At 63.2% G+C, this 26,466-nt stretch overlaps 9 protein-coding genes across 9 annotated transcripts; 5 read left to right on the top strand and 4 right to left on the bottom strand.

The window, feature by feature from the left end:
- Nucleotides 1-86: 86 nt before the first annotated feature.
- PFL1_01735 (uncharacterized protein) lies at nucleotides 87-1,466 on the bottom strand (the record flags this gene model as incomplete). Its single annotated transcript, XM_007879245.1, has 5 exons — nucleotides 87-192; nucleotides 321-388; nucleotides 478-500; nucleotides 593-685; nucleotides 794-1,466. 5 exons carry the CDS (start codon nucleotides 1,464-1,466, stop codon nucleotides 87-89), a joined length of 963 nt encoding a protein of 320 aa, XP_007877436.1.
- A 716-nt stretch (nucleotides 1,467-2,182) lies between these two features.
- On the top strand, nucleotides 2,183-3,473 carry PFL1_01734 (uncharacterized protein; the record flags this gene model as incomplete). The annotated part of the gene is made up of 3 exons (XM_007879244.1): nucleotides 2,183-2,588; nucleotides 2,764-3,316; nucleotides 3,431-3,473. The coding sequence occupies 3 exons, from the start codon at nucleotides 2,183-2,185 to the stop codon at nucleotides 3,471-3,473; spliced, it is 1,002 nt and encodes a 333-aa protein (XP_007877435.1).
- A 666-nt stretch (nucleotides 3,474-4,139) lies between these two features.
- On the top strand, nucleotides 4,140-4,656 carry PFL1_01733 (uncharacterized protein; the record flags this gene model as incomplete). Its single annotated transcript, XM_007879243.1, has 3 exons — nucleotides 4,140-4,230; nucleotides 4,390-4,480; nucleotides 4,596-4,656. 3 exons carry the CDS (start codon nucleotides 4,140-4,142, stop codon nucleotides 4,654-4,656), a joined length of 243 nt encoding a protein of 80 aa, XP_007877434.1.
- Nucleotides 4,657-5,520: 864 nt separating this feature from the next.
- On the top strand, nucleotides 5,521-7,412 carry PFL1_01732 (uncharacterized protein; the record flags this gene model as incomplete). Its single annotated transcript, XM_007879242.1, has 2 exons — nucleotides 5,521-7,170; nucleotides 7,314-7,412. The coding sequence occupies 2 exons, from the start codon at nucleotides 5,521-5,523 to the stop codon at nucleotides 7,410-7,412; spliced, it is 1,749 nt and encodes a 582-aa protein (XP_007877433.1).
- Nucleotides 7,413-7,526: 114 nt separating this feature from the next.
- Nucleotides 7,527-8,913, bottom strand: PFL1_01731 (uncharacterized protein; the record flags this gene model as incomplete). The annotated part of the gene is made up of 2 exons (XM_007879241.1): nucleotides 7,527-7,564; nucleotides 7,680-8,913. The coding sequence occupies 2 exons, from the start codon at nucleotides 8,911-8,913 to the stop codon at nucleotides 7,527-7,529; spliced, it is 1,272 nt and encodes a 423-aa protein (XP_007877432.1).
- A 493-nt stretch (nucleotides 8,914-9,406) lies between these two features.
- Nucleotides 9,407-14,320, top strand: PFL1_01730 (uncharacterized protein; the record flags this gene model as incomplete). The annotated part of the gene is made up of 1 exon (XM_007879240.1): nucleotides 9,407-14,320. One exon carries the CDS (start codon nucleotides 9,407-9,409, stop codon nucleotides 14,318-14,320), a length of 4,914 nt encoding a protein of 1,637 aa, XP_007877431.1.
- Nucleotides 14,321-16,872: 2,552 nt separating this feature from the next.
- PFL1_01729 (uncharacterized protein) lies at nucleotides 16,873-20,804 on the bottom strand (the record flags this gene model as incomplete). The annotated part of the gene is made up of 3 exons (XM_007879239.1): nucleotides 16,873-16,959; nucleotides 17,054-18,726; nucleotides 18,851-20,804. 3 exons carry the CDS (start codon nucleotides 20,802-20,804, stop codon nucleotides 16,873-16,875), a joined length of 3,714 nt encoding a protein of 1,237 aa, XP_007877430.1.
- Nucleotides 20,805-21,715: 911 nt separating this feature from the next.
- PFL1_01728 (uncharacterized protein) lies at nucleotides 21,716-23,329 on the top strand (the record flags this gene model as incomplete). Its single annotated transcript, XM_007879238.1, has 1 exon — nucleotides 21,716-23,329. One exon carries the CDS (start codon nucleotides 21,716-21,718, stop codon nucleotides 23,327-23,329), a length of 1,614 nt encoding a protein of 537 aa, XP_007877429.1.
- A 77-nt stretch (nucleotides 23,330-23,406) lies between these two features.
- Nucleotides 23,407-24,831, bottom strand: PFL1_01727 (uncharacterized protein; the record flags this gene model as incomplete). Its single annotated transcript, XM_007879237.1, has 4 exons — nucleotides 23,407-23,465; nucleotides 23,564-23,608; nucleotides 23,692-24,057; nucleotides 24,159-24,831. The coding sequence occupies 4 exons, from the start codon at nucleotides 24,829-24,831 to the stop codon at nucleotides 23,407-23,409; spliced, it is 1,143 nt and encodes a 380-aa protein (XP_007877428.1).
- Nucleotides 24,832-26,466: the final 1,635 nt, after the last annotated feature.

Below are 26,466 nucleotides of genomic sequence, written 5' to 3'. Positions count from 1 at the left end.
CCATCTTGCAATCGCCATCTACCGTTGACGAAGTCTCGTCGTTTCAGAGAGACCCCTCAGGCACGCCTGCCGCAGCACGAGTCGCTCTAAAAGGTGTGGAGCGGGTCTTGGTCCATCTTGGAGATGAGGACCGTCGCGTCCTTTGGGAGGCGGTCCCGCAGGCGATGCTGGAGGACGTCGCGGAGGTACTTGCTGTTGCGCCAAATGCACAACGGCGAGGCCGGTGCGGAAGGGTCAAGGCGGCATAGCAGCGGCGTCAGGGGACGCAACCAGGCAGCGAGTAGAGGGCGCGGATCGCGGCAAGATGGAGGCTGACGTACCGCTCTGTGTTTGTGTGGTTGGTGACAATGACTGAAGTGCCGGCCGCCTTGTAGGCGAGGACCTCGTGCTGGCGTTGCAGGGAATGGTGGAACAGGACGGGACACGAGGTGAGTGCCGGCTCGAGGAATGGGACGATCAGGTGCGGGATGGACCTACATGCGAAAGCTCTCCGGTCAATACTGCGCAGATCAAAGGGGCAGGCGAGCGAGGCAAAGGGTGAGCTTCCGGACGCAGCATTTGGGGCCAGGTTGAAGGCGGAGCTGTCACTCACGCAGATCCGCTTTGACGCCTCTGAAGACCGACGAACCCGAGCCGGCGCAGACGCCGATGGTCTTGATGGCCTTGCCGCTCGGGCAGCCTTGTACTGTGTGCGTGCGGCGGCGCAGGCGGAGCGTGGAGGAGGATTGCGGTCAGCGTGGATGCATGCGAGAGCGGCACTCGTCGGCGGCAAGCTCGCGAGGGTCACACTCACCGTGATCGAGCTGCAGGTTGGCCTTAACTCTGTCGACTGCCTGCTCAAAGGTGATTTCGCGGTCGAGGGTGACGAGCCTGCCCATGCCTGCGCCCGACTGCCCGTTGGTGTCCTTTTCCTTGGAGGGCACGATGGGCTGCCAGTTTCCGGTGGTGAGGATCCTGTGTCCCTCTTGTCCGCCGAGGTCGGGCATCGAGTCGTGGGATACGACGACGGCGAGCCAGTCGTTTATACCGCCTGCGGCGGCGTCGAGGCTGGTGTGCGGGCAATAGAGGCTCACGCCGTGCTGGAGCAGGCGTAGGATGGAAGCCTGCTGCGGGTCGTTGTACGTGATCGACTTGAGGCCGCGGAAGATGAGCGGGTGGTAGATGACGGCCACGCCGATGCGCGGCTGCCCTTGGTTGTGCGTTGAGACGATTTCGTCGCACACCTGCGTCGTCAGGTCTATGCCGAGCATGACGCCGTTTGCCTCGTGGCCTGGCGCTGCCGCTGACTGTGGCGCCGCCGTGGCGCTGGTGGAGGAAGGCGGTGTGGGCGACTCGAGCAGAAGGCCGACGTTGTCCCACGATGCGTCGGCCAGGGAGAGGGGCGCAATGTCGTGCATGGCGGCCATGACCGAGGTCAGGAGCGGGTTGGATGTGGCCGTCGTCGGGACGGGCGCCGCTGAAGTCATCTTGCGGGAGTTGCAGCGAGGGATAGTGGTGATGGATCGCAGCAGGGAGGGGCTCAGGCGTAGGAGGTGGGTCATGGGCCGATGTCTGGACGACGAGCAGGCACAGGCGATGGGTGATGAAGCGAGTTGGAGGAGCAGAGGGAGGCGAAGACTCGCGGAGGCAGGCAGTCAAAGGAGCCCGCAAAGCAGGCGGTCCATGCGCACAAAACCAAACGTGTGGAGGCACCCCAGATCGACTGGAAAGCTTCTTCCAGCACCGCGTACTTGTCCCCACCCGTGTAGCATCTCGCGACGTCGGCCCGACTCTGAGCGGCAGGCGCCAGGCTAGGCAGGGCCAAGCGCTGGGTGGCTGCCTCTCTCTCGCGCGGGAAACGCTGTCAGCGTGATCGGGCCTGGCAGCTGGCGCCGCGTCGGCGGGGCCGAGCCCGCATTTCGGGTCCTGGCTGAGCCAAGCCAGGGGACCCTCGCCTGCGTCTCTGAGAAAGAGAGGCAGAGAGCAAGCAGCAGCACCAGCGGCACCAGGTAGCGCTTGGACCGCCCGTCCCCTGGCGCTCTCCACGCCGCAGCCTCGTCTCTCTCACCTTACCCCATCTTCCGCACTACAAGCCCGCTCGTCCTCAGCACCGTCGTCCTTCTTGCTGCCGTTCTCTCGCCCATCACTTGTGCCGATCCCTCCCCACCCACCTCGCCTTCCGATCCGACCACTTCTGCACAGCATGAACCGCGGCGGAGGTCCCCAGAACATTTTCCGGACGCTCGAGCGGCTGCGTCAGCAGGCCCAGAACGCTTCCAGCCAGTTCCAGCAGCAGGCAAAGGCTGGCGGTGGCGGCGGCGGCGGCGGCTCCTCATCGGGAGGTGGCGGTGGCGGACCGCCCAACCTCGGCAGCATCCTCGGCGGCTCGGCGGGCATCGTCGCCCTGGTCGCGTTGGGCCTCGGCGTCAACTCGTCGCTCTTCAATGTCGACGGTGGTCATCGCGCCATCAAGTACTCGCGCATCCACGGTGTCAAGAGCACCATCTACAACGAAGGAACCCACTTTATGCTCCCTTGGTTCGAGACGCCCATCGACTACGATGTCAGGGCCAAGCCGAGGAGCATCGCTTCCCTCACCGGCACCAAGGGTGAGTCGAGTGGCCGCCCGTAGACGCACGTCGCTTGCTGCGCGCGGCGAAAGGCTGACCTCTCCACTTTCGCTCCCTCCGTCCGGCTCCTTTTGCTGCTGCTGCGCTCGCCCTTTGCCATGCCACCTTGCGACCGCTTCCCTGGCCCACTGCTCCCTCCTTCCCCGGCTCGTAGACCTGCAGATGGTCTCGCTCACCTGCCGTGTGCTCTCAAGACCCGATGTCAACTCGCTGCCCGTCATCTACCGCGAGCTGGGCACCGACTACGACGAGCGCGTGCTGCCGTCGATTGTCAACGAGGTGCTCAAGTCGGTGGTGGCGCAGTTCAACGCATCGCAGCTCATCACGCAGCGAGAGATGGTCTCGCGGCTGGTGCGCGACAACCTGACGCAGCGCGCGCGCCGCTTCAACCTGGTCCTCGACGACGTGTCCATCACCCACGTTTCCTTCTCGCCCGAGTTCACCCACGCCGTCGAGGCCAAGCAGATCGCGCAGCAGGCGGCGCTGCGGGCCGCCTTCCTCGTCGACCAGGCGATCCAGGAAAAGGCCAGCATCATTGTCAAGGCTCAGGGAGAGGCCAAGAGCGCAGAGCTCATCGGAGAGGCCATCAAGAAGAACAAGGGCTTCCTCAAGCTCCGAAAGCTCGAGGCCGCACGCGACATTGCCACCATCCTCAGCAACAGCGGCAACAAGATCATGCTCGACGCCCAGAGCCTGCTCCTCAATGTGTAAGTGGCGGTTCTATGGCGGCGGCGGCGGCATCGCCATTGAACGGTGCGACGACAAAGCTGACGGCCCCCTTCGAACTCTCCCTCTCCTGTGTCCATTTCTTCGCATGACAGCGCCGACGAGGATCCGGATGCGCTGCAGAACCGCAAGCAATAAGAGGCACGGCGGCGCCGCTTCGATCCGTTTCGCCGGTTGCCTCTCTCCCTTTGGTGGACGGCCATCGTGCGCCCTCCCTCCCTCCTCCCTGTACTCAGTGCCAGCTTCTGGCCGTCGTCGGTGTCATCTGGCTATTCCTCCTTCCCCACTCTCGCTCGCTTGCTTCCCTCCCTCACATCCCCACTCTGTCATATCGAGCCTGCCCAAAAGGAGGACGGTTAAGCGCCAAGCTCTGCCAAGCTCCATCTGTGCGATCAGTCGGGCGTGGCCATGGGCCGTTGCTCCTGTGCTGTGCCCGTGCAGGCGTCGAACGGCGAGAACGAGGGGCTTTGCTTACGTGTTGCTCTCGGGGCCTGGCCGGACACGGCGCGAGGGCCAGGGCCAGCCTCCACACCTTTTTTGGACTTGGCTGCTTCGTGCCAGAAAGGTCTCTGTCCAAACCTGTCGACTGTCCTAACCGTCCTCGACACCGACCGTGACCCTCACCTCCCCCTCTCCACCACTTTCCCCAGTCCTTCTTCTGTTCTTGTTGCTCCTCAGCACGACACAGTTTCCTGTATCAACACTGCTGTCGTCAATCTTTGAACCTCCTCGCCACATTAGGTACGGACGTCTTGCGCCCTATCCGCTCGGAATCGTGTCCCCTGAAGCAAGGCGCCAGGCAACATGGCAAGGGCAATTTCCAACCGCGAGTCCGATGAGCTGATGAAGAAGACCAAGGCCGATGCGCTCAAAAAGTGTGGCGACGTCGTAAAAGGTGAGCCACATCACGTCCTCTTCCTTGATCGGCCGCAAGCTGGAGCTGCGCTTGGACGACCGAGGAGTCCTGAACTTGATCTCGCTCGATGCCATCCCGCTTCTCCTCGTGCCCGGCGTGCGGCTGCACGACTCTGCTACGCGATTGCCACCGCTGCAGCCTTTGCCGACTGCTCTTCGGGCCGCACCGTCTCGGTCGCGTGGGCATGTAGGGGCGAGCACAAGGCGTTGCAAGACTGCCTGAAGCAGTAGTGAGTTCCCCGGCCCTCGATCTTCTCGCTTCCCCAGACGCGGATTGCAACGGGTGCAAGATGAGACTTATCTGCTTCTCCTCATTTCTCTGTGCACCGTCGACGGCCCGCCCAGCACGTCGCCCGAGGCATTTGAGAAGGTCAAGGCGGATTACCTCGCCAGCAACCGGTCCTAGCCTCTTCGTCTCTCCCTCCCACTCTGTCTCCCTCTTCCTCTCTCTCTAAGTCTCTCGTGCGCGCCGTGCACTTTTCTCGTTGTTCAGGACGGAACCTTGCTCCGCCTCTATCGGATCTAACAAACACAGCTTTTGGCGAAAGACCAGGTACGTGTCCGATCGACGGAGCGGACCGTTCCCTAACCGCCAGCGACAGTCGCGAGGCTGACTGCAAGACACGTGGCTGTGCTTGGGGAACGCGTACGTCTCCAATTGCAAGCGGGCAAGTTTGATCCTCTCGCGTGCTCCGCCGGCGACAGCTTCGCGATGCTCGCCATTCGTTGTACCATGCTTGCTGGCTTCGGCCGTGGCGCCTCTACGCCGCTGACTCTGCCCGGTGGGACTGGACTACGTTGCGGCGTGCTCCATAGAAAGGAGACAGAGTGTGACAAAAGTCAGTGCAGGGGCAACGATCGGCTGTCGAGCTGATTTCCGTCTCTGGCCATCATCAGACCTGGCGTGCGGCTGTCAGGCTGGGCGAGGCCAGGCAAATCAGATATGTATACGTAGATGGCCTGGCAGGCCTGCCTGCGGCGCAGCGCGCGGCCTGCCTGCAAGTCGCGTTGGATTTGGGCGGAGAGGCAGGCCTGCTAGCCGGCCTGGCCTGGCCTGGCCTGGCGCGCCGGCCCTGCCAAGCACGCGAGACGGCGGGTCGGCGTCGGTGCAGGGACCTCGCTCCTCTGGCACAGCTTTCCACCTTGCTTGCTCTTCCTTCGATCCGCCCCAAGCACCGCCCCCATCCACGCTCTGCTCGACGTTCACTGACAGCGACACTGTCACTACTCCCGCCATCACCGACATCGTCCCCGCCACAGTCACGTCGCTATGAATGTCCGAGAGGCGCGGACCGTCATGGTCCTGACGGGCTCCCACACCATCACCGCCGGCTACGGCATCCACGAGATCTTCCGCCGCCCCTCGGTCACCCTCACTGCCCGCGTGGGTCTGCCGCGGTCCAAGGCCGACACCCTTATGCCCGCCTCCGCATCCGCATCCGCATCGACATCAGCGTCTCATCCGCCAGACTACACCCAGTACCTGGTCGGCGCAGCTCTCGACGAGGCGGAGCGCAAGGGCCAGGACCTCGCCATCTTCTGGCCCATGCGCCACGGCGTCATCCGCGACTGGCAGCAGATGATTGCCCTGTGGAGCCACGTCCTCTTTGCTCTGCTGCCCGTCAAGCGCTCCGCCAACGACTCGTACATCCTCCTCAGCCTACCCGCCCCCATCTCCCGCGACACCCACACGCTGCTCGCCCAGGTCTTCTTCCAGCACTTCAACGCCCCTGCGCTCTGCATCGTCGAAAAGCCCCTCCTCGCCGCCTACGGCGTGGGAACTATGAACGCCACCGTCGTCGACCTCGGATGGGAGGGCTGCGACGTAACCCCGGTCTTTGAGTGCCAGGTCCAGCACAACGCCAATGTCAAATCGGCGGTCGGCGCGCGGCACTGCACCCTCTTCCTTGCCCACCTCCTTCGCCGCGACCAGAGCATCGTCAGCGCACTCACCGCGCTGCTGCGCTACAAGCGCAAGAGCAATACGTCGTCGTCGTCAGCGGCCTCGACGGCCCAAGGGGCCCAAGGTTCTGGCGGCGGCGCCGACGACGACGAGGATGCACAGCTTCAAGACGCCCTAGTGGCTCTCGCACGGCAGCTGGTCGAGGATGGCCACGTGCTCGACGAGGATGCGGTCCGCAGCGGCGCATCCGGCCTCACCGCCGCGGGCGGCGATGGCGGCGATGACGACGACGGCAACTTTGACATCGCCGCCGCGCTCGTCGAGGGACGTGACAAGAAGACCCGGGCGGCCATGGACGAGGAAGAGGAGCGACGGCGCGCGGCGCTCGAGGCGGCTCACGCCGACGACGGGCTTGACGAGGCCGTCATTGCGTCCATCACGGGTGATGAGGGACAGGCGGGCGCGTCGACCGACGAAAAGGCGGTGCTGGTCCAGTTCCGCGGGCTCAAGCTCAAGGTCGGGCCCGAGCGCTTCCGCTTCCTCGAACCCCTTTTCCGACCGGAGCTGCTCGAGGGCGTGCGCGGGGCCGACGAGGTCGCGTTGGGCGACGAGCCGTTCGGCGCCGGCCCCTTCCCCGACTTTGGTGTTGCCAGAGGCGGGCGGTTCGATGGCTTCGTCGCGCCCCTCGCATGGCCCGACTGGTCTCGCGTCGCATCGCTGCCGTCGTGCATCGCCCAGTCGATTGCGAGCATCGATGAGCTGGACCGCCGCGTGACGCTATGGGAGAACCTCATCCTGCACGGCTCGCCCGCCAAGATCAAGACGATCCAGATTGAGACCATCTCTGCACTCTCGGACCACGTCGCCTCGGCCGGTACAGAGACGGGCCAGGTCATGGGCGAGCCCAACCCGCTGCAGCCGCGCAATGTGCGCGCGCTGAGGGTACCCGACTACTTTAGCGAGTTCAAGGACCGCACCGACCTCGCCGGCTTCCTCGGCGCAACGGTCTATGCAAAAGTAAGCGGCCCGTTGTCCTCGTCATCGTCGCCAGGCACTCGAGGGCGTACATCGACAGCTCGCGTAACTGACTGCTTGACTGACGGACGGCTGTCGAAACCTGACTCTTTCCCTCATCCCTCTTCTCCTTTCGACGCGGCCAGCTCGTGTTCGGCGACTTGCAGGCCAAGAGCTACATTACCAAGCAGAACTACAACGAGATGGGGCCCAACGCCGCCTACAGCGTCAGGCCGACCACCTAGGCAGGCATGCCGCAACGCCTCCGTCGCCTCCGTCGCCCTCATTGTACTTTTACAACGCTCGACTACAACGCCCGACTGCCCACTTTTGCGTGCTTCGCTCGATCCAACCTCGAGCTAACCACACGTGACATCGGGGTACACATCGAATCGACCTGCGAGGGGAGATGGACCGAAGTCGAGGAGGCGGGAAAGCAGGGTGGCCAGGGTCAGTATGTTGCTGCAGCGCTACAGCGCAGCGGCTCGAGGCGAACGCGGGACTCGACTCACGCTGCGTCGAGATTGGGATTGTCTTGCGGACCTCGTTGATCTCTTCGGGATCGAGGGTGAAGCGCAGGACACCCTCGTCCTCCCCGAGCTTGAGCTTGACGTCTCCTCGCGGGCCGACGATGGTGCTGTATCCCCAGGCCGGGTAGGCCTTTTCGCCCTTGCGCCAGTTTTGCTGCTCGGTGAGTTGGCCGTCGAGGGCCGCTTGCGAGGGGCGCGAAGGCGAGCATGCGGCGACATAGAGCTGGTTGTCGGTGGCGCGGCAGCGCTGCAGCAGCTCCCACGACATGGGGCCGGTCGTTGTGTTGAAGGCGGCCGGGAAGATGAGACAGCCGGCCCCAAGGCGCGCGGCAATCATGGCGGGTTCGGGGAAGCGGAGATCGTAGCAGATGCCGAGGCCAAAGCGGCCATAGTCGCAGTCAAAGACGGTGACGCGTTCGCCGCCGGTGAGGGTCTTGCTCTCCTGGAACGTCATTTTGCCGGGGATGTCGATGTCAAAGAGGTGGAGCTTGCGGTGGATCGAGATGAGGTGCCCGCGCTGGTCAAAGACGCAGCTGGTGTTGAAGAGGCGGCCGGTGGCGTCGTCGCGCTCGGGGATGCTTCCGCCGACAATGACAGTGTTTGTCTGGCGCGCGAGCTGGCTGAGCATGACGGACGTGGGGCTGCTGGCGGCAATGTTGCGGTGCTGGGGCGCGTCTAGGTCGATGCGGTTGTCTTTGGACGAGTTGTCGACGGTCCAACGCACCTCTTGGTTGCCCGGCGCCATGCGCGGGAGGGCGGCGGGTAGCGGCCTCTTTATGCGGTCATAGGCTCCCGGAAGCGACTCTGCGTACTCTGCAAAGTACTGGACTCCATAAGGCGAGTTGAAGCACTCGGGCAGCACGACAATGTCGATCTTGGCATCGGAGGCGCCCTGCTGGTGCTGCTGGTGCTGCTGCTGCTGCTGCTGCTGCTGCTGCTGCTGCTGCTGCTGCTGCTGCTGCTGCTGCTGCTGCTGCTGCTGCTGCTGAGTTACCGACGACGTCAGCCTGAGTACGGCATCGCGTGCGCGCTCGAGGTTGGTTGACTTGGAGAAGGTCGTCTCGCCCAGCTGGACGAGGGCAATGTTGGCGCGCCTGAGCGAGAGGTTGGGAAGCGGGCTGGGCATGGCGGGTGGGGCGGATGTGGTCAAGCGGCGAGGTGCGGCGAGGGTGCGAAAGAGTGGCGGTGCGAGGGTGCGAGGCAGGCCGAAGAGCATGGGGAGCGGTGCAGCGGTCACCGGGCGGACGCAGGGGAGCACAGGTGTTCGAGGAGCCGCAGAAGTAGGGGAGAAGGCGGAAGGGATCGATAGACCGAGAGACTGCGACCTCACCTGCCACACAGGCGGGCCACAGGCACCGGCGGTGGCCAGCCGCCTGAGACTCGGTCCGTGCCGACCGGCTGGGCGGGGTTTTGGTCGGCCAATTGCCAGGTCCTGGCCTCGCCCCGATCCGGCCTTGCTTCCCGATGGCTGGCCTGCCCCTTGAGCGGCTTTTGAGGCAGGCCAGGCCTGGCGTCGAGGCGCGACGCGTTGCACTCTTGACTCAAAGTGCAAGGTGGAGGAGGCAGGGAGCCAACAAGAGGGCCAGGCCGATTAGCTCCTCCTCCTGGCAGCCCAAGCGAAACCAACTGAAAGGGCAGCACAGGCTCACCACCATCACCACCACCACCAACTTCCTCGTCGCCCTGAATCCCCCCCGGCCCTCGCAGCCATGGCAGTCGACGTCGAGCAGCAGTTCATGGACCAGCTCTTTGAAGGGCTCGATGCAGACACCTTCAACCTGCCATGGTCCTCGCAGCCCAGCCCGCAGCGCAAGCCGCAAGCCTCCCAGCGATCCCCCAGTCGCAGCCCCACGAGGCCACCATCCGCATCTGCCTCTCTAATCAAGCGGCGGTCTCAAACGCATATTCAGCAGCGCGGATCACACACCGACCCCGACGCCGACCCCGACGCCAACACCGACATCTCCCGCGACCTCAGGCCCAGTCCCTTTGCCCCAAACGTGCTCTACAGCCATGCCGATGTCGACACGCACCGCACCGGGGGATCGAAGCCCACGGCCGCAAACGATGCAGCCGACCGCCAAGCCGCTCAACCACGCCGTCCTTCCGCCCCTCTTCCTGCACGCACAGACGACCCCCTCAGCCGCTTCCCCACCAAAGGATGGAAGCTCGACGACATGAGCCAGCCCGCTCAGCTTCACCGCCAGCAGCAGAGACAAAGGCAAAGGGCCTACACACGCTGCCTCGTCGTCGGTATCGCAGAACGCGTTTACCACCCAGCCGGTCCCTCTTCCTCCCGACCTCGCGTCGAACGCGTCCTCATCCTCCACCTTTCGCACAGGGACCAGTCGCTCCCACCGCGCCGCCGCAATCGCTCACAGGCCGCTGCGGAAACGGTCCAGGATGAGCCAGAGGTGCGCATCGCCGTGCTCCGAGACGAGTGGCAGTCGACCGACGTCAGGCCAGGCGACTACATTCACCTCGTCGGCCGCTTCGAGCGCGACCAGACGTCCGTACCGCACCAATCGTCGTGGTCAGCCAGACTCGCGGACCGACAGGACCGGAATCACGGGCGATGTCGAGGCGACGATGACGCAGCCGTCGCAACGCCAAAAGTCGAGGTCGAGATCAACGCCGACACCAGCTCGTTGCCGTCGTCTCGCTGCGCAACAGAGCCCGATGGCGACGCCGACGATGACGCCGACCTGTGGGCGGAGATGGGCAGCCTCCCCTCGCTCTCACAGCCGTCGCCCTCACAGTCGCAGCCGGGCCAGACGGCGCCGACCATGATCCTCTCATCGCAACCCGCTAGCCAGTGGGACGATTGGGACAGCCGCGACAACCTCCTCATTCTCCATCCAGACGTCCTTGTGCCCGCCACCAAAGTCTCGGATGTCTCGTCGTGTGTGCGAAAGCCCGTCGTGCAGGACCGGCTCCGTGGCGGTTCGGACCTCACGGTCCCGCTGGTCCTCGGCACCATGCTCCACGAAGTGCTGCAGGCCTGCCTCACCGGGCGGGGCTCAAGCATCGACGCCAAAGAAGAGCGAGCACTGCTCGAGACAATTTGCCGGGTCAAGCGCGAGGAAGAGCAGCAGAGGGAGCGGGAACAGCAGCCGAACCGGCAGGACGAGGCGGCAGATCACGAGCAGCCGAGGCCACCACCATCGAGGTCAGATTCAGGGCTTGACGCACCCGCCTCGGTCCGCGACTGGCCCGCCACCTGGACGGGCATCGGCGACTTTTCGCGGCCCTTTGCTCTCGCTCAAATCCGCTCGCAGGTGCAGCTCAACATCGACAGTCTCTTTGCCATCGGGCTCGATACTGACCAGGCCTACGCCAGGCTCGAGGCCGCTGCAGCACCGTTCGGCCGCTTTGCCGCTGTCTACCTCACTGCCGACGAACGAGATATTGGTTCCGACGGCTTCAGGGACGATGCCACGATCGCCGACATCAGATCTGCCTCGTCTGCGCCGGTAAAGACCCGGCTGACGCGCATCCTCGACGTCGAAGAAGAGGTGTGGTCGCCCATGTACGGCCTCAAGGGCAAGGTCGACGTCACGATCGAGGCGCTCGTTCTCGAACCCGACATGGACAGCAATGGCGGTGGCGGACAGCTCTTGGACGGGCAACCCAGGCGAACCTTTTCGGATCCGCGCTCGGCATCGATGTCAGCGCCCTTACGCACCCGCTCCTTAGCCGCCGTCGGCTCCGCCACCGCTGCTCCGCTGTCCACTGCTCGATCGGCTCGCGGCCATCTCTCAGTCTCGGTGATGCCGCTCGAGCTCAAGACGGGCCGTTCTACTGCCGTCGGCATGGAGCACCGTGCCCAAACGATGCTCTACACGCTGATGCTCTCGGACCGGTACGGCTGCGACGTCCAAGATGGTCTGCTCTACTATTCAAAGAGTGGCCAGCTTCACCGCATCCGCAAGAGCCGGAATGAGGTGCGCGGCCTCATCATGGGTCGGAACGAGCTCGCCGGATATCTTGTGAAGAGGGAGGGCGATGACGGCAGCGGCGAGGATGTGACGGCGCCGCTCCCGCCCACGATCGACAATGATCACAAGTGCAGGCGATGCTATGCGGTCGACGGATGCATGCTGCTGCGCCGCGCCATCGAAAACGTGGTCGACCCCGATCCGAACAGCGAGGGCGCAGAGCTCACCAAGGACGCTGCCGTCGTTTCGACGCCCATCGCTGGGCTGTACGCGCAAAAGACGGCGCATATGACGCAGACGCACGCCGACTTCTTCAAAAAATGGAGCAGCCTCCTCTCGCTCGAGGAACAGGACCTGGTCCGCTTCCGCCGCGAGCTGTGGACCATGACGGCCGCCAGCCGCGAGAACGTGGGCCGCTGTTTTGCCGACATGCGCCTCGTTTGCCGCGACGAGGGCGCAGGCGCTTCCGAGCGGACCAGCGCAAGGATGATGCGTCGCTTCACGTATGCATTTGAGCGATCCTCGCCTGACGATGGCGGGATCTTCGGGAGCCAGGCCTCTGCGGCCGCAACGAGCCTCCTCAGCGGCCATATTTCGCTCAACGATCCCGTAACCATCTCGATCGAGCCGGCGCTGCTGTCAGTGGCGCAAGGATTCGTCACGGCGCTGACGGCGACGCGTATCGAGATCGGGTTGGACCACGACCTGCTGCCGTCGCTCCAGCGATCTATCGAAGAAGCCGGCTCGACGCGGCTCGACGCTTCGGCCATGGCCTCGATCGTGTTTCGAATCGACCGCGACGAGCTGTCGGCCGGCATGGGCAAGGTGCGCTCAAACCTCGCCGCCCTCTTCTGGCCGGGCGAGGCTGGTGATACCAAACGGCGCGAGCTCATCGTTGACCTCCGCCCGCCGCGCTTCTCGTCATCTGAGGCAGGCGAGGTCGGCGGCAACGGCCAGGTGTCGACGCCGGCGCTGCCCGATCATCTCAACGTCGACCAACGCGCCGCGATGCACAAGGTGTTGAGCGCCCAGGACTATGCGCTGATTCTCGGCATGCCGGGCACGGGCAAGACGACGACGGTGGCCGAGCTCATCAAGCTGCTTGTGTCGCGCGGCAAGAGCGTGCTGCTGACGAGCTACACGCATAGCGCCGTCGACACCATCCTGCGCAAGCTCGTCATCGACGGCCGGCGTTCCTGTGATCAGCCAGGGCTGGAAGGGCAGTGCCATCGCCCACTGCGGATGCTGCGCCTCGGCAACGCCGACAAGGTGCATCCAGACACGCGCCACTTGACGCTGCCGCCCGCGTCGACAACCGCGCACCTCGAGGAGCTGCTGCTGGCGCCGGACGTGGTGGCGACGACCTGCCTCTCAATCTCGCACGTCGTCTTCTCCAAGAGGCGCTTCGACTACTGCATCGTCGACGAGGCGTCACAGATCACGCTGCCAACCTGCCTCGGCCCCCTGCGCTTTGCCGATCGCTTTGTGCTCGTCGGCGACCACTTTCAGCTACCGCCGCTGGTGCGCAACCCGCAGGCCAAGCGAGGCGGGGGCGGGCTCGAGACGAGCCTGTTTAAGCTGCTCAGCGAACGGTACGAGGCCGAGGCTATGGTCTGCCTCCGCCGGCAGTACCGCATGAATCGCGACGTTATGGCGCTCAGCAATGAGGTCATCTACGGCGGCCGGCTGCGGTGCGGCAGTGAGGCCGTGGCAATGCAGCGGTTGTCGCTGCCGAGGCGAGTCGGCGGCAAGCACGAGGAGCGCACCAGGGCGCTGCCGGAATGGACGAAGAGGGTGCTGGACCCGGACCACTCGGTCGTCTTCCTCGACACCGACGCGCTGCCCTCGCTCGAGTCGTGCAGCGGATCGCTGCTGCAAAACAGCGGCGAGATCCGGCTGGTGACGCTGTTGGCCAACGTGCTGCTACAGGGCGGCGTCGCGCCAGACGACATGGCGGCCATCACGCCGTATCGACATCAGCTGAAGCTGCTCTCGCTCTCGCTGCATCCGGCGATCGAGACGCTGACGGCCGACAAGGCTCAGGGACGCGACAAGGACGTCATATTCCTCTCTCTCGTCCGGTCCAACCGCTTTGGCACCGTCGGCGAGCTGCTGCACGACTGGCGCCGGTTAAATGTGGCCTTTACTCGCGCCAGGAAGAAGCTCGTCGTCGTCGGAAGCTGGTCCACACTCGAGGCCAGCGACGAGGTCAGCAAATTTCTCGGCGTCATTGCGCGTCGTGGATGGAGAACGCCCGTCGGATCGTGGAGCGAGGTCGACGACGTGGAACGGGGCGTCAGAGAGGCCGCGTCCGATATTGACGCGGAGGCAGAGGGGGCCGAGCCGGCATCGTCCAGAAGGAACGTCAAGATGGGCGGTGCGCCGCCGCCGTCATGTTTGCCCGTTCAGAGAGATGGAGACATCATGTCGGCGTCCGTATCCCCCACCTCTTCGCCCTCCCCGAACCGTCGCAGCACGATCACCGCCACGACGACGACACCACCACGACCATCACAGAGCAAACTCACAAGTTTCTTTTCCAAGTCGTCTTCGTCGGCATCATCAGGGCAGCTACAGGAACGAGGAGCGGAAACGGCACGTCCGACCAAGCGGACTAAGCTGAGTGAGAGGGCGCTCAAGAAGCGAGGCGTCCTGCGCGATCTGCTCAACGAAGTCGAGGGATAAGGATCCGTCCGCCATGCGTTGGTGCATTCTTGCGGTGGTGGAGGAAGACGGGTGGATGGATCCTCGAAATCCCGAGGCCTTTGTATGCGTCCCTGAGCACATGCCTGACGTGCTTGCCCGGTACATGCCGTCTCCTCACTGTCATGGCGGGTAATGTCTAGGCTCACCGGCCATCACGTACCTTTGCCCAGGTACTTTTGCCAACATTCCGAAATCGACTTCTTACAAGCAGCAGGTCTGTTCGCTGATGACTGATTCTCACCGCCCCCGCCCAATCAAGTAGCGAGGCAGAGGCAAAGTTCTGGCGGCTCGATGCGTCGACCTCAACCGGCCGCCGCGACGCACGCACGGACACGCAAGCTCGGCGGTAGTCAGCGAGCCCGGCCTGGGCTCGAGCAACGCTCTGACGCTCGCCCGCGGACGGCAAGTTCAAAAGGAGCTGCGGCCAGAGAAGCGAGCCGCTACCGTGGCTGCCAGCGGGGAGAGAAACCGACGACGAGGTCTTCCTGCCCTGACAAGCCGAGTCTTTTCGCGGCAAACGGCCGGCGACGGTGATGCGGCGGGACCTCCGCGAAGAAGGATTGTGGGACTAGCCCAACGAGAGGAGAAGGGGGCGAGGTCCGGAGTGAATGTGTGTGTGCCTGTGCTGCGCGCTACCGGGCAAGGTGAGCAGAACCTGCCCACTTTTTCCCTCTCCCTGTCTCACCTCCTATCTCTTGAAACCCCTCGCCTTTTCCCGTTTAGACGGGCATGGCGACGCCGGAGACGACGAGACAAACAACAGAGGTGAAAAGCTGTACCAACGACCTGTGAGCGACCGGCAGCGGCCGTGGCAGCCCATTCTTAGCCTGTCCCGAACTCGATACGCCTGCTGCATGCTGCGCGGAGGCTCTTACATGGCGCCCTGTGCGATCTCGCCAAATAGGATGGGCCGACGTTGTTGCTGCTGGCGGCCGCAGAAGATATCATCGAGCAGCGGCGTGTCCATCTAGTCCGACGTGGCCGATGCCCGCAGAAAGGTCGATCAGGCCCCGGCTGCGATGGACTCGAGACTCTTAGGAGGACGCGTTGCTGGGCTCCGACGAGCTCGAAGAGATGAAGGGAGCTTGGACAGGACCCCAACCCCCCCTCGATGCCCTCCTTTTCCTGGGATTACTTTGAGCACTTGTGTTGGCAACGATGTCATTCACAGCTTTGTCGGCCAACCAGCGGACCAATACCAATCGCTACTGCATGTCAGGAAGCTGAAGTAGCTGGCAGTAGGGCGAATCGAGGATGGGACAGCCAAAATCTTAAGATTAAGAAGGGGAAAATGGTTTGACAAAAGCAAGTGCCCTCAACCTGGGTCGAACAGGTGACCTTGCGATTTGTTCCGACTCGAGGAGCCGAAGGCCATTAACCGAAAACGCTTCAGTCGCACGCTCGTACCAGCTGAGCTATAAGGGCGGTTGATGTTTCTTCGGAAAACTGATACATATATATTTTAAAAAGTTCACTTTCGTGGAGCTGAGCTCACAGGATGCCGTGTCGCAAGCCAGAGATTCATCGCTTGCATGGAGCTCGATTCGAAGGATCAGGCAGAGGCCACAAAGCTTGGCCCTGCGCCGATACCAGGAACTTATTTAGAGACATTTCGCAACACACTCGGGCTGCGACTCAGGCACCGAGATGGTGCTCTGGCGCGATCTTGGGGTCTCTGGCGCAAATTTCGAATTGTTGTGCGACTCGGGCTGCCAAGTCAGAGCCCACCAGACATCTCAGCCCGAGTTCAACCAGTTTGTCCAGAAGCTCGGACCGGAACTGGGGCTGCGACCTAGTTTTGCGAAACGTCGTCAGCCCGAGTTGCACCCCGAGTTTAAGGGACCCTGGGGCGAGCACCAGCTCGGGGGCCGAGTCGCAGCCCGAGTGATTTGCGAAACGTCTCTAAATTTGCCCCCAATAGAAATCGGGCAACAGAAGCAATCCGCCTGGACACGCCCGCCGAGCGCTAGCACCAAAAGCTGAGTTTCCTTCAATCTGTACCACGAAAGCACATCGATTTTGCGAATCAACGCGGACTTGGGCTCTGAGGACAAGACGCAAGCGTCCGCGTTGTGGGCAGACCGCGAAGCAAAAGTCACTGCCCTCAACCTGGGTCGAACAGGTGACCTTGCGATGTGTTCGACTCATGGAATCGAAGGTCTAAACTGAACTGAGCTTCAGTCGCACGCTCGTACCAGCTGAGCTATAAGGGCTGCTGATGTAAGCGACGCTGGTGTTTCTTTCTATATTGTTGCGAACGTTCATGCGAGATCGAATCAATCGTTCCCGTTCGTCCCTCTGCTCCACGAAAGGCCTCGGGCCTGGCTCTTGCGCCCTTAAGACCGTCATCGCCACTCTGCTTCGACGACGGGACAGGGGGCCGAGTGTCCCGAGCTCCATGCTCCCGTCTTTACGATGTCATTCTAGGGAAGCACGGACGTGAGATCATCGTCTCTCCGACGAGACTGGGCAAGACGCCAGGATGCATCACGGGACCGGAACGAGTGAGGTGGAAGACAGAAGGAGCGACGTTACAGGTGCCGGCTGGCTTCGCGGATGCCCTTGACGACCGTGGCTGCATCCCCCGAAAACACTTCGTAGATAAAGGCCTTGGAGCTCTGCGATGAATTCGGGAAAACAGAAGGGGGAGGGGATGCGGGCGGTCAGCGAGAGACCACAAACGGCACTCGGCAACGCGGTACGAGCACTCACTGTTCGAACGGTAAACGACTTGCCACCCTTGAATTCGACCGCGGTCAAGAGGTTGGGCCCGGCAAGCGAGACCTTTTCCTTGAAGTCAGTCTGGCCCGAGCTAACCCCTGCATGGACCAAAGGAAACGGTTCCTCGGCCGTCGTCGTCGTCGTCGTCGTCGTCGTCGTCGTCATCGTAGTCGTCGTTGCCGCCGCCGAAGAGGCTTCGCCTCGACCGTGCACGCGCAAGAAGCTCTCCTGAACGGGAGTGTCGATGGCGATGCCGAGGATGACCTCACTCTTGACCTTGAGCACGTCTGGCGTCTCCTTGACGCAGAGCAATCTCGGAAAGTTGGTGAGGATGAGCTGCCGCCGCTTGGAAAAGATTTTGCCGGTGCCCGTCTTCTTTTGGATGACGGGGCACGAGTAGAGCATCAGTTCGTGCGGCAGCAGCAGCGCATTCCATGATAGGATCCCTGGTGCGCCGCGTGGAGTGGGCGCCGGGCTGAGTTGGGCGCTCGAACGCATCGGCGATCGCGACTCCCTCGAGTACCGGCTGCCGACGCTCTCGGACGCCTGGTCGCGCGACTTGCGGCTCGCCGTCTCGATAGACATTGTCGAGATTCTCCGACGCGGCATCGGGGCGGTTAGCGAGCCAAACATGCTCAGGCCGCTGCCAGACGGGCTTCGCGGGCTTGGCTGTTCCGAGCCGGCCGAGCTCTTCGTCGTGAGGCCGTCCATGATGCGGAGGAGGCCGCTGCTGCGACGCTGCGGCGCGCTTGGCGGCTGCGGCGCCTCGATGGGTATGTCGGAGTCGGCATCCGAGGTGCCGTCTGAAAGGTCCGAATCGTCGGCATCGTCGGACCGTTGGCGCCGGCTGTCATCGCCGCACGACGAAGCGGCGTCCTGCGAGCTTTGCGCCCCTTGATCAGGCCCCGGCGACTGCTCTGAAACGAAGCTCTCGTCGAAGGACATCTCGGACCGCGAACGCGACCGCGAACGGGATCGCAAAGACGAGGCGCGCGAGACCTGCTTGACCGGCTCGGTGATCCCGGTCTTGACCGCCGGCACCGGCTGCTCCCAGAGTGTGGCGAATTCGATCGAGGAAAAGTAGGGATGCGCAAGAACATCGACAGCAGACAAGCGCGCCTGCGGATCTAGCACGAGAAGGCGATCCACCAGGTCGCGAGCATCCTCCGGAAAGCCGTTCGGGAAGGCGAAATCCCGGTGCTTGACCTTCTGCAGCGTCTGATACTCGTTGACTCCCTTGAACGGCGGCCGACCAGTGATCATCTGGAAGACGACGCAGCCAAAGGCCCACCAGTCCGATGCCTTGCCCGCTGGTTGGACCGTATCGGCCAGCAGCTCTGGGCTGACGTACTCGGCGGTGCCGACGAAGCTCGCGGCCCGATTGCGTGTCTGTGCCGCGGCTGACTGCGTCGAGTTGCTGGCTTCGGTGCTGTCCAGCGACAGGAGCTTGGCCGAGCCGAAGTCGGTCACCTTGATGCGCATGTTGGCGTCCAGCAGCACGTTCTCCGGCTTCAGGTCGCGGTGGATCACTCCGACCTCGTGCATCGCGCGGATAGTCTCGGCGAGCATGGCGGCGTAGAAGCGTGCGCAGTGCTCGTCGAAGGAACCGTACTTGCGGATGAAGCTGAGCAGCTCGCCGTTGGCCGCCAGCTCAAGCACAAAGTCTGCAGCGCGGGAGACGGGGGAGATAAGGGGGTTGGGGGGTTGGTAAGCTTGGCCGGACCCGCTGCCCACCCACGGTTGAAGAGGACCGGATCCACCGGTCAGAACCAGTCGATGAGGACTCACAGAGGGATTCGCGATCCTGAAATGTCCAAAAGAGCGTGACGACGCCAGGAAACTTGATCAGGCGGCTCAACGCCTCCTTTTCGACAGTGACATACTTCTGCTTGCCCTGCTTGAGGATGTGCACCTTGTCGAGCACTTTGACGGCGTAGACTTTTTTGCCGGTCAGGTCGACCTGGCCGCGCCCACGCTTTTGGCCGGCGCCTACCATGGCGGCGGCAGCAGAGATGGCGTGCGGATCGAGCGCGCCTGGCTCTTTGGGGTCCGGTCCCGACAGCAGGTCCCAACCTTCGAGGACGGTCGAGTAGGAGCCTTCGCCCAGCGTCTCGCCGAAGTGGAAGTCGGTCGGGCAGCGCGTCGAGGGCTTGACCGGACTTCGCGGCGGGGGCTGAGGTGTGCCGTCCCTCGATGCGGTACTGACCTGTGAATCGCGCCGCACTGAACGCGGCGGCGGCCGGAGCGTGCTCGAAGTCGAGACGTCGGCGGCACTCTCTGCGAGCGCGAGCCCGGGCACGGCCGGCATGTCCTGCGAGTTGCTGCTGCTATCGGCGCGCAGCAACGGCGGTCTCTGGATATTGACTTGCGATTCCTCGACTTGCTTCGCCAGAGGATCCTGGGGAGCGTGGCCGTCCTCTTCTGCTCGCGGACTAAGCTTGGGTCCTGGCAGACGGCTGAGGCCTTCGAGCACCTCGTGGAGCGGCGAGCCGCTTTCAGCCTTTGGGGCGAGCCCGGTGTACTTGGACACGACCATTGGCGCGTTCGTGACCGTGCTGGTCTTGACCAGAAGCTCGGTCGGGGTCGAGCTGAAGGATGACGAAGGACCCGGCGTCGAGAGCATGCGGGGGCTGTGTGGCCCAGACGAGAAGAAGGATGCGCGCGTGCTGAGCGGGCTGCGCGACCCGGGGACCATAGCCACGTTCTCCTCGCTGCTCGACGAGGCTCTCGATGGCTGTATCGAGCCCACAAAGCTCGGGTCGCCGACGGAGTCGCCGAACGGCGACGTCGACTGGGTTTGCATCGACGCCGTCTTGAGCCCGAGCTTGCTGGCGCTCTTGGCGATCTTGAGGCGCAAAGCATCACGCGTCCGCTTGCCTGGAGTTGCCTGGCCGGGATCGATGGGGTCCTCGTCGGCATCGCCCGCATCGACGTTGCTGGAGGGTCTCAGCCTCGAGCCCCGCATACCTGGTGCGTTGCGATAGAGCCAGGCATTGTTGTTGTTCTTGGGCACGCCCTTGTGGCGATCAGAGGGGCCCTTGGGCTCGGGCGGCAAGCCGGCTGCAGGCGGACCTGGTTCAATGGCTAGCGGCGATGTCGATCCAGGCGTACGGCTACTTTGCTGTTGGGGCTGCGGGGGGGAGAAATGGGTGAAGGCGAGGCGGGAGGCTCGGTTGCCAGAGATGCCGCCAAAGCCGACGCGGACGTTGCCCAACGGTGCCTCTCGAAAGGGGGCGGCCTCCAGGCTGCTGGTGCTGTTGACGCTGCTGACGCTGCTGATGGACTTGGCGCGGCCCAGGCTGGAGCCGCTGTCATTGGTGTTGGCATAAGGGTCGCGGAGGGGGTCGTTTGCACGGCCAGGCTCGTGAGAAGGCGACCACGGGCTGGGGACGAGGGAGTGGGTCGAGGCGCCGCGAATGCTGGCGACGCGGCTGCTCGAAGTCGAGGGGAAGCGCCGCGGGAGGGCGGCCGAGTCAGAGATGCGATGGTCCTCGTCCTCGGATGTGAGATTGATGGGCGATTCGGCCTTGTGGGAGCGGTCCTCTGCCTCTGAGCCTGCGCGGGACAGGAGTCCGTGGCGAATGCGTCCGGTGGTGGGGACTCGTGTGACGGTGGCGGTGCGTGAAGAGGGAGCGCTCTTTGCGTCCTGGCTGATGGATGCGACAGGGGCCGAGACATTGGGCGGCGATGTGCCAGTGCTGAGAGCCTTTTCGGGCTCGCTTGGCTGCGGCGGATCCACCATGGCGGACGTGAGCGTGAGAGGGGAGCGATGGGCAGGGGCCGAGGTGGTATCGAGGGGGATCGATGATGGCTGCCTCTCTGCGCGCCTCTATACGCCGGCGCGAGGCCAGGATGAGGGGGTGAGGAGGTCTATGATGCCTCGTCGCTCTGGTGTGCGCCCATGGTGGGTGAGGGTGGTGTGTGCTCGGGAGGTAGGTCGCGGCCGACGGGACGGGACGGGGCGGGACGACGTTGGGCGTGGACAGAAGAGGGACGAGGAGAGGGCGGCGTTTGTGGACTGTGTGGGCGCTTGACCTACTGAATGGAGGGCCTACGAGATGCACAAGGCGGTGCACTCGAGAAAGAGAGTTGGGTGGTCAGATTCAATGCGGAGCCTGATTGTCGTCGTCGTCGTCGCTGTTGCCGTTGCGGTCTTGGTCGTCGAGGAGGGGGAGGAGGAGGCTAACTAGGCTAGGATGGCAGCACCCGCCCACAACGTCGACGTGACTGAAACTACCTTGGCTCCCTCCTCTTCTCTCTCTCTCTCTCTCTCTCTCTCTCTCTCCCCGGTCTCTGGCGCACAGCCCCATGGCTCATGGGGTAGGCAGGGCTGCCGCGAGGCAGGTCGACGGCCCGTTCGCCCAGACCCCTTCTTTGTTTCTTTCCCCCCCCCTCTGGCCTGTCATTCTCCGACTTCCGAGAGCAGCCGCCGGCGCCGAGCGTGGCGACAGATTCGTGACTGGCGAGCTGGGCTGGCTGCCAACACAGCCGACCACGACCTCCACACACCTTTCCGCTGTCCAAAGAGCCTCGCTTTCTCGACTCTTGTTCCCACCATCGACCATCGACCCATCCCCTCTCTTCCTCCCGCTTCCATCCACCTCGATCGGCCGTCGAATCATCAAATCTCGTCCAAAGGCGCAGGCGGCAACAATGTCGGCGATCGGAAAGCGAAAGGCCCACCCCGTCAACCCTGCAGCCCGCCTGTCGCACGATATGGCAGACCCCTCATCATCGTCCCTCCCATCCAAACGGCACAGATCTGGCGATGTCGCGCGCGACGCAGCATCCAGCGGCACGTTGGTCCACGACACCATCGAAGATGACCCAGAGCTAGAGGAGCAGGACCGCAAGCGCAACCAGCAGGGCAGAAAGGGCCGCCTCATCACCTCGGGTTACGAATCGGAATCCTCCGACGAAGACGACGGCGCCACCCACAGGAGAAGGGCCGAGCGCAAGGCCAAGACCGCAGACGACAACGATGACGACGGAGACGACATGTTTGCGGCAAACTCGGACCACGAGGGCGGCGGCGGCGACGAAAGCGACAAGCACAAGCCTCGTCAGCGCTTCCTCCAGCTCGGAGAGATTGAAGGTCAGGAATTCGCGTCCAGGTCCCGCGACAAGGACCAGGACAGCGGCAGGGAGGACAACGGCGACGACGAAGACGACGAGCAGGATCCTGACCTGGAGCTCGAGGAGTCCGAAGACGAAGACGACGATGCCGTCGGCGACGGGGCAATGGACCTCAACGCACGGAGCGAAAAGACGCCGCCCACCTCGCCAGGCGGCACCCCGCTGCGCGCCGCAGAGATGAGCCGCAAAAGAAAAGCCGAGGCCGGCAAAAGCGGAAAGCGAGGCAGCGCCGTCAGGATCACCGGCTTCAACATGAAGGAAGAAATGCAGACGGGCAAGTTTGACGAGGAGGGCAACTACATCGAGAACGCCAAGGACCCGCACGCCGATCACGACGTCTGGCTAGCGGGCAATTACTCGCGCAGCAAGATCCGAGCCGCAAGAGAGGCGCAACAGAAGCGGGAGCGCGAGCTACAAGAAAAGGAGGCAAAAGCCGACGAAGAAGACAACGACGAAGACGACGTCAAGAAGCGCCTGGTCGAGCACATGCGCAGGGCCGAGACGGTCCTCGGTACGCTGCAGCGGCTCGGCAAGGAGGCCAAGAAGGACAAGGGCCCAAAGGCGCAACGGCGCGGGATCAAGCAGAGGCGATTCAACAGCTCCAACAGCGATCGCGCAGCGGCCGACGACAACGACATGGACGTCGACGCGGCAGCAGCCAAGGCCGAGGCCAAACCGCAGGCCGTCCTCGACCTCGAAGTCGTGACCCACCTCTCGTCGGTCCTCATGTCCCGATTTGGTCAGATGGACATCTACGAGCAAACCTACGAGGGCCTGCTGCGCGATGTGAGGAAATCCGGTCTCGTTCGAGGCACCTTCGACCCTGCCTCGCGCTTCGACGAGCCGTCTGCATCAGCCGGCGCCTGTCCCGGCATGTCAGAGGCCGAGGCAGCGGAGCCTTCCGCACAACGGTGGGAGTACCGGTGGTCACCGTCGTACCTGGCTGCGGCGGCTCAATCTTCCGGCGGTTCCGTCGCACCAGACATCGAGATCTTTGGACCTTTTCCCAAGGCAGACATCAAGGGCTGGGCTGGGGCAGGCTATTTCGGAGACAACGGCGAGCGCGTCCTGCTCAGGCTAGCTGGATCAAGAGACGCCTGGAGAACATATGCCGAATGTATGGCCTCGTGATGTAAAGGGAAACAGAGGCAGTAACTCTGCCTCGAAAAAAATGTACCATGACACTGTCTCATGGTCCCGCGATGCCTTCAGCGCATGACCGGGTGCAGCCTGAGCCTGCCATAGCCAGCATCGAGGGTGGTGTGTTCTGTCCGGTCCAGAGGGTGCCGTTTGGGGCGGCAATGCGGTTGGGTCAGCCCGCCTTGCCATACGAACGACATGGGTGCGGGAAGCGGCAGCACTCACCAACGCCATCAGGAGGAGCCGAGGAGGGCAGCTTGGCAGCCGATACTAAGCCACGAAGGCGGCGGATAGGACGTCATCAGCAATCATCCGAACACCAAGACGAGCTGGTCCGAAAGCATTGCACTCACCGTAGAGCTCGACCTCGTAGAGACCCTCGCCGTGGCGCTTGATCCAGTCGCGTTCCTCTGGGTCATCAGCGACCTTGACGTGCACCTTGATCCTGTGCTTTCGACTGACGGCGGCGCAGCCCTGTCGCAGCTCGTTCGGTCCCGATCCGGGCTCAGCGTCAGCCGGAGCGCGAAGGACGAGGTTGGGCGGTCGGGCCACGGTGAGGTCCTGATGAGACGCATCGGAGAGGGACGCCAGGTCGAGGGGCAACGACGTGCTGAGCGCCAGATCCTTGAAAGCGATTGCGGAGCGTTCGTGCGAGTAGAGAAGGGTGATGGAGCTGACGCCCGTCGACTGGTTCGGGTGCGACGAATGCAGGCTCGGGACTGACGAGTGACCGTTGACGGCGAGCAGCGTCCGTTCCGCACGTCAGCATGGCGCAATCGCTTCCCCGACGGGCTCGCCAAGCATGGCTGGCTACGCTCACCTCTCCACTCTCGCGGGTTGAGATCCTCGCAGTAGAACGGCACGCTGTTCCTCTTGCATCCGACCTCGAGGCCCGTCGCTTGTTCCTTTGTGCCTCGCGGCGAGGGAAAAGTGACGTGCCATCCGAGCTGCTTTCCATCGAGCGTCTTCCTGCCACCTCTCTGCGGAGCATCGTAGCGGAGGGTCGGCAGCGTAACAGCGGCAGCAGACAGGTTCCGCTTCTCCCTCTCCTCGCCTACTGCTTCCGCACCTCGAACGAGGTTCAGCAGGCCGCGTCGGTGCTCCTCGGCGGCCACGTTGATGGCAGCGATGCGACCATCCTCGACGCCGCCGAGGAGGCTCCAGTCGATCCAGCCCGCCTTGGAGTGGTACCACCAGTGCTTCTTCCTCCTCGCCTCGTAGTCCGCCTGAGACTCGGTGGATTCCGGCGGAGGGCCCTTGTCGAACTGAATCAGCTCGATGTAAACGCCGTCGGGCAGAACGAGAAGCGCGTTCGAGGTAAGGTCGTCGGCGTGTCGTCCTCCGCGAACGACGATGAAGCCAAGATTCGAGAAGATGGCAATCGCCTCGTCGAGCTGCTCCGTGCTCTGCGTGGAGGCAGTGTATGGATCGTTGAGGAGAAGAATCAGGTGATCCAGGTGCGGAATCTGGTCGGGATCAGTGTGATCCGCCATGCTTGCTAGGTTGGTTGTCGTTGATGCGGATAGCTCAGTGTTTCGGACGCAAGTACTGGACACCCGGGCTGAAGGGGTACGGGCCTCTCAGTCTCATCGCCTCATAGGCGGTCGAGATGAAGTCGAGGGCAGCGGTGTCGAGTCAGACACGGGGCGATGAAGGCGAGAACGATGCTGTGTTCAGGTCGGAGAAGACGTGCACACGACTGAGGGTCCGTGCATGCGCACCTAATCTATGGCCGTAGGTCCACCCACGTACGGGGCGTGTCTTGCTTGCAAGTCTGCAGCATGCTGGTGCGGTTGGCATCCTTGGCATTGGTCCAGTTCAAGTGCATCGCAGTGATTGTCCAGGCATACAAGTTGGCAAAACATCCAGTGGCAAACCTACATGCTGCTTGTGTTCTTGAAGCTCTGTGTCACAAAGCTGTTGCAGTTCTGCATGAGCCTGGTACAGGGATGCACGGCCCTGAGTGACACAGCATCTTGCAGACAGAGGGTGCAACATGGGGCCTGGTCTGAGCCCACATGGCACTGGAAGTGTGTGGTCTCTGATTGCAGTTGTTGATTGACAGATGGAAGGCATTGAGATGATTTGGGACATTGAAGGCAACCATCATTGGACACTCCCCTTGAGCAATCCACTGGACAAAGCTGAACTGTTCAAGGTCCAACTTGACAATGCTCATTGCCACCAGGGCAGATGTGAAGGGCCAGAGGGTGGCACGCCTGGCAGCCTTTTAAGCCAGGCTTGCAATGAAGCCATCAAGTGGGGCATCCTCTGGAGCTGTCATTGGTATTGCTTTGTAGGGGCCAACAGAGAGGGTTTCCAGATCAGAAGTTTGAATGGTTGGCCCATCGATGCCCTGCTCTCTCTTGCAAATGCCGTTGATCGCCCTTCTCAGCCGCTCCTTGCAGGGCTGCCCCCAACTTCTCTGGTGGCCCTTGAACCAGCATGCCTGGCAGAACTCTGTTTGCGGAGTGATTTGTTACAATCATGGACAGGGAAGGCATAGCTAGCGTCAAAGGTACCTACAGTTTGGGCCATAGGGGTCCTTTGGCCCTGTGCTCAGAAATTGGGAGTGTCCTTCGGCCTTTTTGGGCCACAAGGGTCCTTTGGTTGGAATTTGGAGGACTCCTGCTGTCCAAAAAGGCCAAACGACCCCTACAGCCGGAACTTGGAGGCCATCTGCGCTATCTTGAGCCGCAGGGCCCAGCGTAGGAAATTACCTTTGGTTGCTTATGTCAGCTCAGGAAGCCAGGCATGCGTGCGCTGGCCCCTTTGCCACCTGGCCCTTTGCAAAATCCATCCGCCGCCCTCCCGTCTCTCCTGCCCTCCTACCACCACCACCCGACGCCAGCTGCCACCACCTGACGCCAGCCATCACCCGCCAGCACCCGTCAGCACCCGCAAGCACCCGCCAGCCAGCTGCCAGTCAGCCGTCAGTCAAGCATAGCTGCCACCTGCCTGGCTCAGCCAGCACCCGCTAGGACAAGCCAGCCAGCCGCCAGCCAACAGCAAGCCCCCCGCCAGCCAGCCGCCGTCAGCGCAGCCACAGCCGCCAGCGAGGCCCAGCCAGCCAGCACCGAGCCGTTAGCCAGCCATCCGCCGGCCAGCCAGCAGCCAGCCACTCGCCA

Source organism: Pseudozyma flocculosa (assembly GCF_000417875.1).
Source record: "Pseudozyma flocculosa PF-1 unplaced genomic scaffold scaffold00004, whole genome shotgun sequence".
In the NCBI taxonomy this organism is placed as follows: domain Eukaryota; kingdom Fungi; phylum Basidiomycota; class Ustilaginomycetes; order Ustilaginales; family Ustilaginaceae; genus Pseudozyma; species Pseudozyma flocculosa.
This window is presented reverse-complemented; position numbering and strand designations above follow the sequence as displayed.